The sequence below is a fragment of the Peromyscus eremicus genome, chromosome 6 (assembly GCF_949786415.1).
Source record: "Peromyscus eremicus chromosome 6, PerEre_H2_v1, whole genome shotgun sequence".
NCBI lineage: Eukaryota > Metazoa > Chordata > Mammalia > Rodentia > Cricetidae > Peromyscus > Peromyscus eremicus.
The window spans coordinates 40,929,497-40,942,239 of record NC_081421.1 but is presented as its reverse complement, the minus strand read 5'-3'; the positions used below and the strand labels follow the sequence as shown (position 1 = coordinate 40,942,239).

The 12,743-nt window shown below is 41.2% G+C and overlaps 1 protein-coding gene and 1 long non-coding RNA gene across 4 annotated transcripts in view; one reads left to right on the top strand and one right to left on the bottom strand.

Moving 5' to 3' along the window:
* The window catches only part of Kcnab1 (potassium voltage-gated channel subfamily A regulatory beta subunit 1), a 242,741-nt gene that overhangs the window by 57,305 nt on the left and 172,693 nt on the right, over positions 1-12,743 (bottom strand). Inside the window, exons 6-7 of the mRNA XM_059265427.1 lie at positions 12,207-12,251; positions 9,518-9,561 (exon numbers count right to left, since the gene is read on the bottom strand). Of these exons, the coding sequence (XP_059121410.1) occupies positions 9,518-9,561; positions 12,207-12,251 (89 nt within the window). The remainder of the gene's footprint in view (positions 1-9,517; positions 9,562-12,206; positions 12,252-12,743) is intronic.
* LOC131913065 (uncharacterized) overlaps positions 1-12,743 on the top strand; it is a 61,223-nt gene that overhangs the window by 41,502 nt on the left and 6,978 nt on the right. For 2 of the 3 annotated variants that reach the window (XR_009379806.1, XR_009379808.1), the window contains one exon: positions 6,259-6,511. This is a non-coding gene — a long non-coding RNA (uncharacterized LOC131913065). Of the gene's footprint in view, positions 1-6,258; positions 6,512-12,743 lie in introns of those variants that run through there. The other variant, XR_009379807.1, reaches the window with a different exon arrangement.

The following is a 12,743-nucleotide window of genomic DNA, read 5'->3' as shown; positions in this document are numbered from 1 at the left end:
ATATTAATACTTCCCCAAAATAGAATATATTATATATAATATCATGCAGCCAAAAGGAGGGCAACATTCAGGGAACTGTTTTATCTCATTCCCAAGAGGCGCGGCAGTCCCTTATCAGCCTCTTTAATCCCTCAGGAAGATGGAAGGTTTTCTCTTTTTATTATAAGCATAAAATTAATTGCCTGTTAAATGAGGCTCTTATAAATTTAAATTTGGCTCATTTAAGTTTGATTTTCAAACTAGTTTATTGGATAGCCACAATTACTTTTCACACAGACAAATGGAATGCTGGAATAGAGACCCGGAAATATTTTTTATTCATTGAGAAAGGGTGGTCTGCAGTGGCTCCTGTTAAAAGCTTTGATGAGGAGGTCAGGGCAGATGGTCAAATAACTCTTTCATGGTGCGGATAGCACCAACTTACTCAAGGAGCAGCTTGAAAGGAAATCCACCTTTTAAAGTACCATGATATAAACCAATTTTGGGAAAAATAGTATATAGACAGAACATAAGACACAGGAAACCAAACAAATAAGGTTTGAAATCATTCTTGGTGATTAAAACAATTGTTTTTGTGACTTAGTTCTGCAACCTGTACCTGGGCTAACAAACTTACCATCTTACGAACTGCCACTGCAGTTCTAGAGAACGCTGTCTGAGGTGTTGGACAAAAATGTGATGTGGTAATTACACTGTAGTAAATATAATGTAGTATAACACTCTAGTAGTCATGTCAGAGGGAGGGTTAAAGACTAAATGCCAAAAATGTCTCGGAACCCCTTGGCTGAAGGGAAGCGGAGGCATTACTGTGGTCTATGCCCATTACTTTGGTCCATGCCCATTACGTTGGTCCATGCCCAGCCCTGGAAAACAAGTGTCCTCCTTTCTGAGATGCCCCTCACCCTCATTGGGCCTCATTAGTGTGGGTAAGAAGAGGAGAAGCCAGAGAGACTTGGCACCACTGCAGAACATGTATGCTCATTTATCATTTCACCTGGAAAATCTCCATTTGATCCCCAAAATGAGATCCCCAGATTCTAGGACTATAAAAATATACAGATACAGTCTTCAACCCCAAGGAGCCAAATGTGTCCACTGAGGGCATCCATAGGCCTATGTTCATTGTTCAGTTATAATGTCTATCCACAGCAATGACACAACAGGTCCACCTCCCCGTATTTAGTCAACATTTGGTCATTCTTTACCCCTCAATTATTTCTCTGAAAGTACCATGTTTTGCTGTTTTGGCAGAGATATAAATGTGTTCATTTGAATGCATGAAGAACTGAGTGCTGGGTCAAGTTAATGGTCCCACTCTGACATGTGGGCCATTGTATCTCCAATAAGGGTCACTCTGAAAGTCTTCTGCATATTTTGTAACTCATGGTACGTGTTTGGAATTTTATTCTTTGTGGCACTTTGAAACACTGGCAAGGGATGCAGGAATGGTGGGAAGTTGTGAGCAAGAGATGAGGCAGGCCCAATGCAGTCAGATTTTCATACTGAACTGATGGCTTTGCCTGTTGAGTAGATCCCATAGAAACAAGACTGAAAGAGATGAATGCCACAGATCAAGCTCAGACTAAGCTGGCTAGACATGTTCAAATTCAGAACAAGTTGTGTACATAGAAATAATTGGACTGGACATTGTTATGGATACAGGGTATGCTGGCTACACAAAGCAACAATGACTCCTAGATTTACGGCCTAAGCCAGGTGGTTATAACTAGGCTGAGGGTCTGAGAGGCTCTTACCACACACAGGGAGTGCTTGGCAGCTGGGTGGGCCACTCTTTATTTAAAGAAGGTAAATCATAGAGCTGGAGAGGGGCTGAGTATTGATGTGAGGTGGTATTAATGGTGAGCAGTGTCTCAGACTCGCTGAACTTCTTGTTTCCTAATCCGTCCAAAGAGGAAACTGTGCCAGGTGGTCCCTCCTCCCTCCTTCCTTCCTCTCTTTTTCCCTTCCTTCTCTCTCCTTCTTCCTCTCCCATCTGGAATTCTCTCTTTCCCTCTCACCCTCCTTTTCCTCCTCCCCCCTCCCCTTCTTCCTCCTTGCCTGCCTAAGTAGCCCAGCCTTCTTTAGAGGTCTTGGTTCTCCTGACTTAGCCTCATGAATGCTGAGGTTAGGGTTTTAGGAGTGCACTGTTCCTAGCTTACCCAGTCTTCCATTCTTGATCTTTCATGTGACTGGAAACCAAGTCAGGACATACAGCCTTTTCCTGCTTTTATGCTGTAGTCTTGGAGGAATAGGTAAATCACAGCACTACAAAGAGGTGCTCCACAAATGTCTCCTTAAGATCTATTTAGGGATTTGCTAAAATAAACCTTCATTTAGCAAATGTTTTATTGAGCACTGACTTGGAACCAGATATTATTATTTTAAGTTTAAATAGACATGCAAAGGTACTTTAATCCTGGCTCCACCACCGGAGTATGTGGGCAGCTAATAACAAGCTAAAGACACAGTTGCAGTGAATGCACTTGCAGAGGCACTAAGGATCCTGGGAAGTGAGTCCTGAAGGAGCAGAGACATGTTCTGCATTCTAGAAGTGGTACCTAGAAGTTAACTGGCAGAAGCTTTTCAGAAGTCCACATTGTAACAAATTATATACTTTCAAATGACCACAAAAAAATAGATCTATTTTTCTTCTAGGTTCTGATATTGTTTAGATTTATTAATTAATTAATTTTGGTTTTTCTTATTTTTTTAAAGATGTATTTGTTTATGTGTATGAGTATTTTGTCTGCAATTATATTTGCACTCCGGATCACATGAATCTACAAGTTACAGAGCTGCTATGTGGGTACCAAGAATTGAACTTGGAACCTCAGAAAGAACAACCAGTGCTTTTAATCACTGAGCCATTCTCTCAAGGCTTTTTAATCTTAATTTATTGCTTTTTGTTTTCCCAGACAGAATTTCTCTGTGTAGCTCTGTCTGTCCTGGAACTTGCCTTGTAGACCAGATTAGCCTTAGCCTTGAACTCAGAGATACGCCTCCCTAGTGCTGAGATTAAAGGTGTGCACTACCATGCTCATCTTAGAACTAATATTTTTGTGCAGGTTTCTAAAACAATGAGTTTATTGCACACTTTAAACAGAGGAGCATGGTTATAAGTGCATCAGCTGCCCAGTGTTGCTGCTTTACCCATGTATCAATAGCAAATTAGTGTCTAGAGTCAAGTCTGCAAGGGTTCTATTTAAGTACACCACTTAATCAAATCTATCATGTTCTTACTTTCCGATCTAGCTTGGGAAAACGTCACATGATTTTTCTATATAGCTTCTAGTTTCGTCTGTGGAGTCCTCTCAGTCACCTGCTTCTTTTATTAAAGGCACCTACTCTATTCAAATCACATGTGGCTTCATATTCCATTGTGAAACTTGGTTGTCATGAGTGGGCGTAAGTGTTCATGAACATGGTCTATGAGAAAGGAACACTGTGATGACTCCCTTTGCTCAGAAAATGTATTCTTTAACTGAGAAATCATCGATAGTCTTTAAAATCATGGCTAGTCTTCCTTTTAAAGGAGGGGGTGGGTTTTCATATTTGGCCCTCACCAGAAAGATTCAAGCTGAGATTCTGCCACCTATTCTCTTCTGCTGAGCCAGGAGCCGTGGCTTGTGATTTGGCACAGCTTTTGACTGTAAAATCTTATGAGGAATGGACTTGTTCTGATAATGTGACTGTGGTGGTTTGAATAAGAATCGCCCTCAAAAGCTCATAGATTTGAATGCTTGGACACTGGGGAGGGACACTATTTGGAGGAAGTGTGCCCTTGTTGGAGAAAGTGTGTCATTGGAGGTGGGCTTTGAGGTTTCCAGATCTCATGCCAGGCCCAGTCTCTCTCTCTCTTCCTATTGCCCATGGATCTGGATACAGAACTCTCAGCTACTTCTTTAGAGCCATGTCTGCCTCCATGCTCACCATGCTTCTCACCATGATGATAATGGATTAAACTTCTGAAACTATAAGCAAGCCCTAGTTAAATGCTTATTTTATTTTATGAGCATTGATGTTTTTCCTGCATGTATGTCTGTGTGAGGGTATCCGATCCCCCTGGAATTGGAGTCACAGACATTTGTGAGCTGCAGTGTGGGTGATGGAAATTGAACCTGCATCCTCTGGAAGAACTCTTAACCACTGGGCCATCCCTCCAGCCCCCAAAAGCTTATTTTATGAGTTACTGTGATCATGGCGTCTCGTTACAGCAACAGAACACTGGTCAAGACAGTGACTTATCAAGCTGTTCCTATTCCTTCATGAGAAGCCCTCAAAGAATTTGATCTGTCAGATTCTCAAGGCACAGTTTGGGTCTTAGTAAAGCAGCTATGAAACAATGAGTATAGAGGATTGTAGATCCCCAAAGACCTTGGGATTCAGAAGGGATATAATAAACCTCTTAGCAAAATGTCTTCTTTCTCCTTGTAAAAAAAGAAGGAAATCAGACTAACTGGGCCTAAGTCAAAGACTGTCTCATAGAGAAGGCTTTTCATACTTTTTTTTTTTTTTTTAAAAAACCCTACATTATACACAAGCCAAACTCATTTCATACTCTGTAAAATAACTCAGGTGTCCAAGGTCAGCCAGCTTTGTCTTATTTTCAAATGTTGCTCCTTGGATTTAATGTGCATATGAATCACCAATGTTTAATAAGGTCACCTTTCTCATAGGGAATGTGCCAATAAAATCCAAGTATAATTATCTATAAACCTCTTCAAACTGTATTTTTGGTTTAAGAATCTCATGGCGGTCCTCCTCTGCAGAATTCATTTAATTCTCTAATTTCAGTTTGCATACAAATGTCCTATGGGGGTAACTCTGCTACTCATTAGCCCTTGTCTTTGGTTGAAACTATGAACTTCAAAAGAGCACCAACAAAAACATAACAAGTGATCCCAATCTCAAAACTCTCAATGTTTGCATGAAAGTCAGAATCTGGGTTGCCGTAGATTTCTGCTGAACTTGTTTGCCATCCTATGAGAACTCCTTAACTAAGGAAAGTAGAAATTTAAGGTATTCCTATTAAGTTGCATGAGGCCTTGAAGAAAATCTATTGAAAAAAGAAAATTCTGAAATCACACACACATACACTTACGTCTTAAAATAACAGAGATTCAATAAAGAGTTTCTCCATTCCTTTTCTCTTTGATTTTATAATTTTTTTTTTTGTAGATTCCAGTGTGAACCATTTTCTAAATCTTCTTCCCTAACCAATTATATTTAAAAAAAAGATCTTTTGGAGTAGCACACTGCCCTTCTTGGCCAGCTGGACTTCCTGAGCACCTGGATTGTTGGTATTGACAAGCCCCATGATAGAAGACACACACACTGGGCCATGCATGAGCAGGCATGGTGGTGGTTGGGAGGGGCAGGCTGGGCTTGACTTTAGTATCCGATTGTATACTAAGACTCAGCAGGGACTGTGTTTAGAAGAGAAAGTTGGAAGCTTTCTCTAGGGTAGGGGGTGGCCATTCATCATGGCATCCCCAGTATGTCACAGTCTCAGGACAGAGTGTCCTTTATAAAGCAGTTGTGCTTATATGATAATGCTGATTATCTTGACAAAATGACACTGTGTTCATTATATGATGGGCATTATGCTTCACGTGAATTAATGAGTTTCACTCCCCATATTGTAATCCTATAATGTAGGAATACTTGTAATCTGTGTTATAGTCAAGGAGACAGAGGTTTAAGTAACTTGTAGTTTCTCGATTCATATGTAATAGCTGGAATTTAAATGTGCAGCTCAGGTGCACATAAATAAAAATCAAGAAGTGAGAAATATAAACCTTAGATAAATATTTTAGAAACAATGAAATGATATAATAAACATTACAGTTAAAAGTGTGTGTATATGAGAGAGAGAGAGAGAGAGAGAGAGAGAGAGAGAGAGAGAGAGAGAGAGAGAGACTTTCAAGAGTCCCCTTTTAAAGTAGAAATTAAGTAACTGAGGGCTGATGAGACTCCTACTGCCGAGACTAATGGCCCAAGTATGCTCACTGGGACAGCAACCATGGAAGGTTAGAACTAACTCCTGAAGATTGTCCTCTGACCTCCACATTGGAGACTTGGCATTCCACTCCTCCCTGTACCCAATAAAACACAATGTAACAAAATAAAATTAAAATTAAATAATTGAATATCAGAACTACCTTTTTCTACTACAGTAATATGAATATTCATATCTCAACCATGATCTCCAACTTCCACCTGGAAGAAATAATCCTGACATTATCCATTATCTTTTAGATTGGGCTGGTGTGGAGAGAAAAAGCTCAAGCTGAGACACCCACCTCACCCCGGGAAATACTTGCAACACAGAGAAACAAAAGAGTAAATGGCAGATAACAAAGAGCTCCTGAGACTGAGAACACCAAACCCAGCAACTCCAAAGAAAAATAGCTTAAAGACACAAAAGCTAATTCTCAGAAAGAGCACAGAAGGCATAAAGTTACACAAAGAAGTTTGGGCTCACTAATAAATGAGTAAGTAAGTAAAATCACCTCATTTGACATGTGTTCTTCTAAGAAAACATTTATGTTAAAATATGCCTTATTCTTTGACTTAAAAATGCTCTTAGAATATACCCCATTTACAGAAAGATGATCAATATATAATTCTTTGTCATATTGAAAATTGGAAATAACCAGTAAGTTGTGTGTAAAATATATTTTAGTCGAGAAAAAAACAAAGTCTATGTTAATATCTACAAATTGACTCAACTATTTTATATTTTCATATTCAAATATGTGTATAATGTGTTTTAATCACATCTGCCTTCATATCCTTCCCCTCTGATTCTTTCCCTATCCCCCAACTTTCCCCTTCCAACTTCACGTGCTCTTTTTAAAAACCCATTGAAATTTACTTGGTGCCATCTGTATGTGCTTGAGACTAGGACCATCAACTGGAGCACAGGTACCCTTCCTGGGACTGCATCCTTGAAAACAGACTCTCCCTACCCTCGCAATCATCAATTGCAAGTAGCTTCTCAGCTAGGGGTGGGACTTCATGAGCCCCTCCCCCATCGGTGCCAGGATTTGGGGCTGACTTGATATCATGCAAGTCTTGTGCATACAGTCACAGCCACTGCAGGTTCATGTGTGCAAAGGCCCTGCCATGTCCAGCATATGTTTCGCTGCAGGTGTTTACTACTTCTGGCTCTTAAAATCTCTCCATCCTCTCTTCCTCACCGATCCCTGAGCCTTGGGAGGAGGGGGTATGATAGAGATGTCTCACTGAGAGCTGAGCATGCCATTATCTCTTATTCTCTGCACACTGACCGGTTGTAGGTCTCTGTACTAATTACCATCTAGTTGAAAAAAAAAAAACTCCTCCAATGAGGGTTGACAGATGCACTCATTTATGTGGGTATACAGATAGCCAGATAAGCAAATTAGTGCAACGGAAGAGAAGGTTGTGAAGGATGTGCACCAGACTGTCAAAATGGAGGAAAGAATGAAATGGGGCGTGTGTGTGTGTGTGTGTGTGTGTGTGTGTGTGTGTGTGGCTTTATTTTTATTTTTTTAAGTTTTGATAATGTTGGGATTTCATGAATGAAATTATTTCTAAAGAAGGAGAACTTCTCTTCCTTAATAATTAATCATAAAAACAAACATATAAAAATCTTGGATCATGTATGTGTGTGTTTTACTAGGACTGAACCCAGGCCTTGCACTTGCTAGCCAAGCACTGTACCTCTGAGCTACATGCCCATCTCTTCTTGTATTTTATGTTTGACACAGGGTCTCACCAAGTTTCCCAAGCTGGCCCTCACTCGTACTATAGACCAAGCAGGGCTTGAACTAGTGATCCTCCTGACTCAGTTTCCTTAGTATTTGGGATTACAAGCATATACTACCAGGTATGGGTAAAAAAATCTTAGATTTTCTATGAATTTGTTCATGAACTTCTATAAAGATATTGAAAGCATATGAAAGCACCTTTGAGATCCCTCTCCCACTATAGCAAAATGCACAAGTGTAAAATCTTTTCTATATAGGCAAGCAAGAAAGAAATAAACATTCAAAACTCAGTCCTTACAATGAAATAAACTAGCTGTACCCCACTACATAATGGCTTTTGCAAACTGTTTTATTTCCTGTTTATGGCTAATCTATATAAAATTTTACGTACTATGAGGAAAACAATGGCACTGTTAATTTATCTAGGGGTAGAAAACTATTCTCTCTCTCTCTCTCTCTCTCTCTCTCTCTCTCTCTCTCTCTCTCTCTCTCTCTCTCTCTCTCTCTCTCTCTCTCTCTCTCTCTCTCTCTCTCTCTCACACACACACACACACACACACACACACACCACATACACCCAGTTTTTTTTTTTTAAATAAAGTTTCTTTGTGTAGCTCTGGCTGTCCTGGAATTCACTCTGTAGACCAGGCTGGCCTCAAACTCACAGAAATTCACCTACCTCTGCCTCCTGAATGCTGAGATTAAAGGCGTGTGCCACCACTGCTAGGCAACACAGAGAGTTTTTAAAAAGTATAGTAGTGTTAACATGTGACCAAATCAAAACAGGAATATTTACATAATTATCCATAATAGTTCCAAAATGAGAATAATCCAAATGTACATTAACTGATACAAGGATAATTAAAGTATAGCCTACCCATGTAGTGGAATATTATTTGGGAAAAAAAGAGAAAAGTGAAGTACTGATGTATGCTGTAGTGTGGGTGAACATTGTGTCTAGTAAAAGAAGCCAGTTACAAAATACCATCAAACATGTGATCATATTTATATGGAGCTGCAGAAGGGCCAAGTGTTTAGAGAAAAAAGATAAGCTAGTAGTTTCTTGGGGCTGTGGAAAAGGCTGGTAAGATTGACATGGTGAGTGACTTCTGTTTTTCTTTCTAAAGATTTATTTATTTTTATTTTTACTTTTATGTGTGTGAATGTATGCCATACGTGTGTAGATGCCTGCAGAAGCCAGAAGGTGGTGCTGGATCCTCTGGAGCTGCAGTCACAGGCGGTCATGAGCCACTCAATGTGGGTGCTAACACTCAAACTCTGGTCCTCTGTAAGATCAGTAAGTGCCCCGACCACTGAGCAACTCCACTAGCCTTGGTAGGTGACTCCTAATGTGTACAAAGTTATTTTGGGGTTGATGGAAATGTTTTAACATTGGTTATAGTGACTGTCAGGTAACTCTGTAATTGTTCTCAGAACCAAGGAGTTACACAGCTATCCTGGGTACTCTTTTGTGGTTGTGAATATCACAGCTCAGTGAGGCTCTTCAGTCCTACGTGGGCATCGCTATGGCAGCGGGGGCTGGACACCAGCAGAGCTCCAGATAGTTCGCCTTTCCCGAATGGGTAAATTCTTCCAACATCTCTGTGCTCCCTGAGTTCCACTCCCTGGAGAAACCTGGTGGATGGTCACTCTTTTCATAAAGAAAATTTTCCCTTTCCAGTGTATTTCAAACCTGTTTTACTAGTACCTCACTTGAAACAGGAGCCCACAAACTAACATAACACGGAAGCATCAGCACGCACCTTCGATGATGTGTTTTCTCGACAACCCCCTTTCTGTTTCAGCTCTGCAACAAAAAAGAGGTAGATGACTTTGGCTGGAGAACGCTGTTCTAGTTTCTCAAAAATCTGTTTCAAAATGCAGGATTAATAGTCATTCTTTTTTCTTTTTTAGCTTTCTGTTTATTTATTCTTTGTGTCTTTCACATCATGCCTCCCGATATCACCCATCTCTCTCCACCAAAAATGAATAAATAAATAAATAAACAAAATTTAAATTTAATAAAATTTAAAATGGAGGAAAAAGGAAGAAAGGGAAAAATCTCATCATGGAAGCTGCAGTGTGACACAGTGAGCCACACACTAAACCCCTTTATCCATACATTTTTACATGCAGGCATTCATTGTGAAGGATCACTGGTCTGGTTTGAGGTCTCTGCTACCCCAACTGACCCTGCCACCTGTGGTGCATGAGGGAGCTGACCTTCCCCCTTACCAGCTGCAGAACTCGGGAAAGTGGACCCTGCACCTAGCCTGGTCAGCACAGTAGAGCTGACCCTATTGGCTAAGGTGTGGGTGAGCCAGTTCCAGTGCACGGGAGAGCTGCCCCCATTACTCATCTGTCATGGGGCTGCATGGGCTGAGAAGAGTGGCTCCCTCGTCCCCATCAACGCCTGAGGCAGGTGGAAGAACTGGCCATGAGGTCATAAGAGCAGGAGAGCTGTCCCTGCCCCTCACCACTGCAGCACTCAGGAGAGTGGCCCCTGTACCTCGCCTGGGCAACAGGGCAGAGCAGGTGTCAGAACCTACGCTGAGGACATGAAAGCAGGAGAACTGGCTCCGCCCCTTGCTCATTGCTTCAAGGGGTGAACTAGGCAGGGCAATGATGGAGAACGCACCCTGGTGGTGAACACAGGGAAGTGCTGGCGGGCTGATCAACCCTGCAACAACCCAGGCCCAGAACCAGGGTTATGTGTTGGCCCACTCCAACAAACACCTGTGATTTTATGGAGAACCTGGGAGGGGGGTGTACTTGGGAAGACCCAGGGCTGCAGGATCTCCACGATACAAAGCAGCAATGGAATGTCCGGGAAGTGTCCCAGTGAGGGCCCAGCATCTTTCCTTCGTCTGCACTGCTAAGCTTTTATGTCTTGAAAAAGTTCATTGGTTCACTCTATGGTGGGCACACCACTGATATTAAATTTTTGCAAAAGAAAATTTAAAAGCATCTTTTGACAATGAAATAATTTAACAATGATAAAAAAAAAGATGCAACAAACTTTCCTTAAATTAGCATCCAAGGGGACACGAAACCTTTAATGACAGAGCTTCTGTTACTCCAGAAAAACCCTAAAGTCTGGGCAAGCAGAAAGGATGTGGTGGCTGAGTCTTAAGTACTGATGAGTATTCCTTCAACATCATACTTTGGACAGCTTCTCCAAACATGCATGCCACCATTCACCTGTTTAATGTCTCTGCTCCGAGGCTTTTACATCAGTTAATATTGTGTGTAGCTGCTACATAGTGGCTCTTACAGCTGGTCTCATGGATTATTTTCACCCTCAAGCACAGTTTCATGTACCGTTGCAAACAGAGGAATCGGGAATTGAGGAGACCATGAGTCAAATTACAGAAAATGGGAACCTGTCTTTCTTATAAGGTACTGTATTATCTAAAAAGAGGACAATTGGAATGAAAATCTAAATTACATCTTTATGTCTTCATATCATTAACAAGCTCAAGGATCATAACAGTATGAACGTGTGTGTGTGTGTGTGTGTGTGTGTGTGTGTGTGTGTGCACATACACATTGTGATTAGGATCTTCCTAAGGAACTAGGCTGGGCCTTCTGTTTTAAAATACAAACTGACGTCAACAACAATAACAAAAAAGAAACATACTTTTCTGTTTCTCCCTACCTATTTCAGGGTGGTTAATAAGGCTTTGCTCGTTTCTGCTTCATTGCTATTGTTGTTAGGGTCCCAGCATCTCTGAGATTTCTACGGGATACTCAGGCCAACCATTGCTCTGGTATAAGGACTAGCTTGCTGTGTTCTTACATGTTTGGTAAGAACAGCCAGCTCTCTGGTTCTTGCTGAATAATGTAAGCACCAGTTCAAACACTAACGGGCTGGTTCATCAGAAGCCAGCTCAGCCTGGGGATTTGTTCCGCATCCAACAACACCGAGAGAGCTTCTCTTTCATTTGTCCTGCCGGTGAGTGACACAGGAGAGTACCTGTCTTTCCCCAACGCGACCTTCTTTTTGATCAGCACTCTCAGAACCCTCTGCAGAAATGATCAGAGACCTCAACACGGAGGCCAAGAGGATACTTTTATCTTTGCAGTCCAGGGAAGTCTTTGAGTTTTGGCAGATTTGAGGAGCCTTTCTTTTGTGATGCTTTATTTTCTTTTCCTGAATTTTGAACTCTGTTTTGGAAATGGTTCTAAGTCTGACACTGAAAAAATCCACATCAGTCATTTAGTAACAAGTGGCTACCTGCTATGTACTAAATTTGTTTGAGAATACTCTGCTAAAGTATAGTCTTAGGCTAATTGCTATTTCTCTAGCACAAGGGGAAAAATCTATAAGCCAGTCAATTTTAATATGAGTTAGTAAAAATGATGATTAAAAAATAAAGAAAGAAAAAGCACAAGTTACTAGTTATTTCTCATCTCATAGGACAATAAAGTAATAGAAGGTGTTTAACTTACTTTCCACCCCAGTAGAGTTTGGTTGTGATGACCAAGCTGGATCTCCTGTACATCAAACAGACACAAAGAAATAGTAGATCACTGGGGGTTGTTGATGGGTTGAATCATTATTATAGCACCAGAAGGAAATTGTGATAGTACTTCACATCAAAAAAAGAAGGTGGAGATAGAGTTCTGAACTCACTGCCCCAAAATGTAAGAACGAGGGAAATTGGTGAGTAGTGACTTGAAGTCAGACACTGGAAGGGACTGAAGGGAAGTTTGCAGGAGACCCTGAAGGAGGAGGGCTGCCCAGCATGCCTGTGAATGGTGTGGGAGGTGTCAACTGGGTGGGAGGTGATCTTGGAGGTCAGAGATGGTCCCTGAGAATGTAGGTGACCTACAGGGTGAGTTGCTTTGGTAGCTCAGAGGAGCAGTCACTAATTAACACTCATTTAGAATCTGGCATGAGGTTGACTGCCTGTGAACCTTTCCTGGGAGGAAGCCTCCTCTCTGCCAAGGACCTTGGGCCCAAGTGGCTCCGAGTTATTCTCTTAT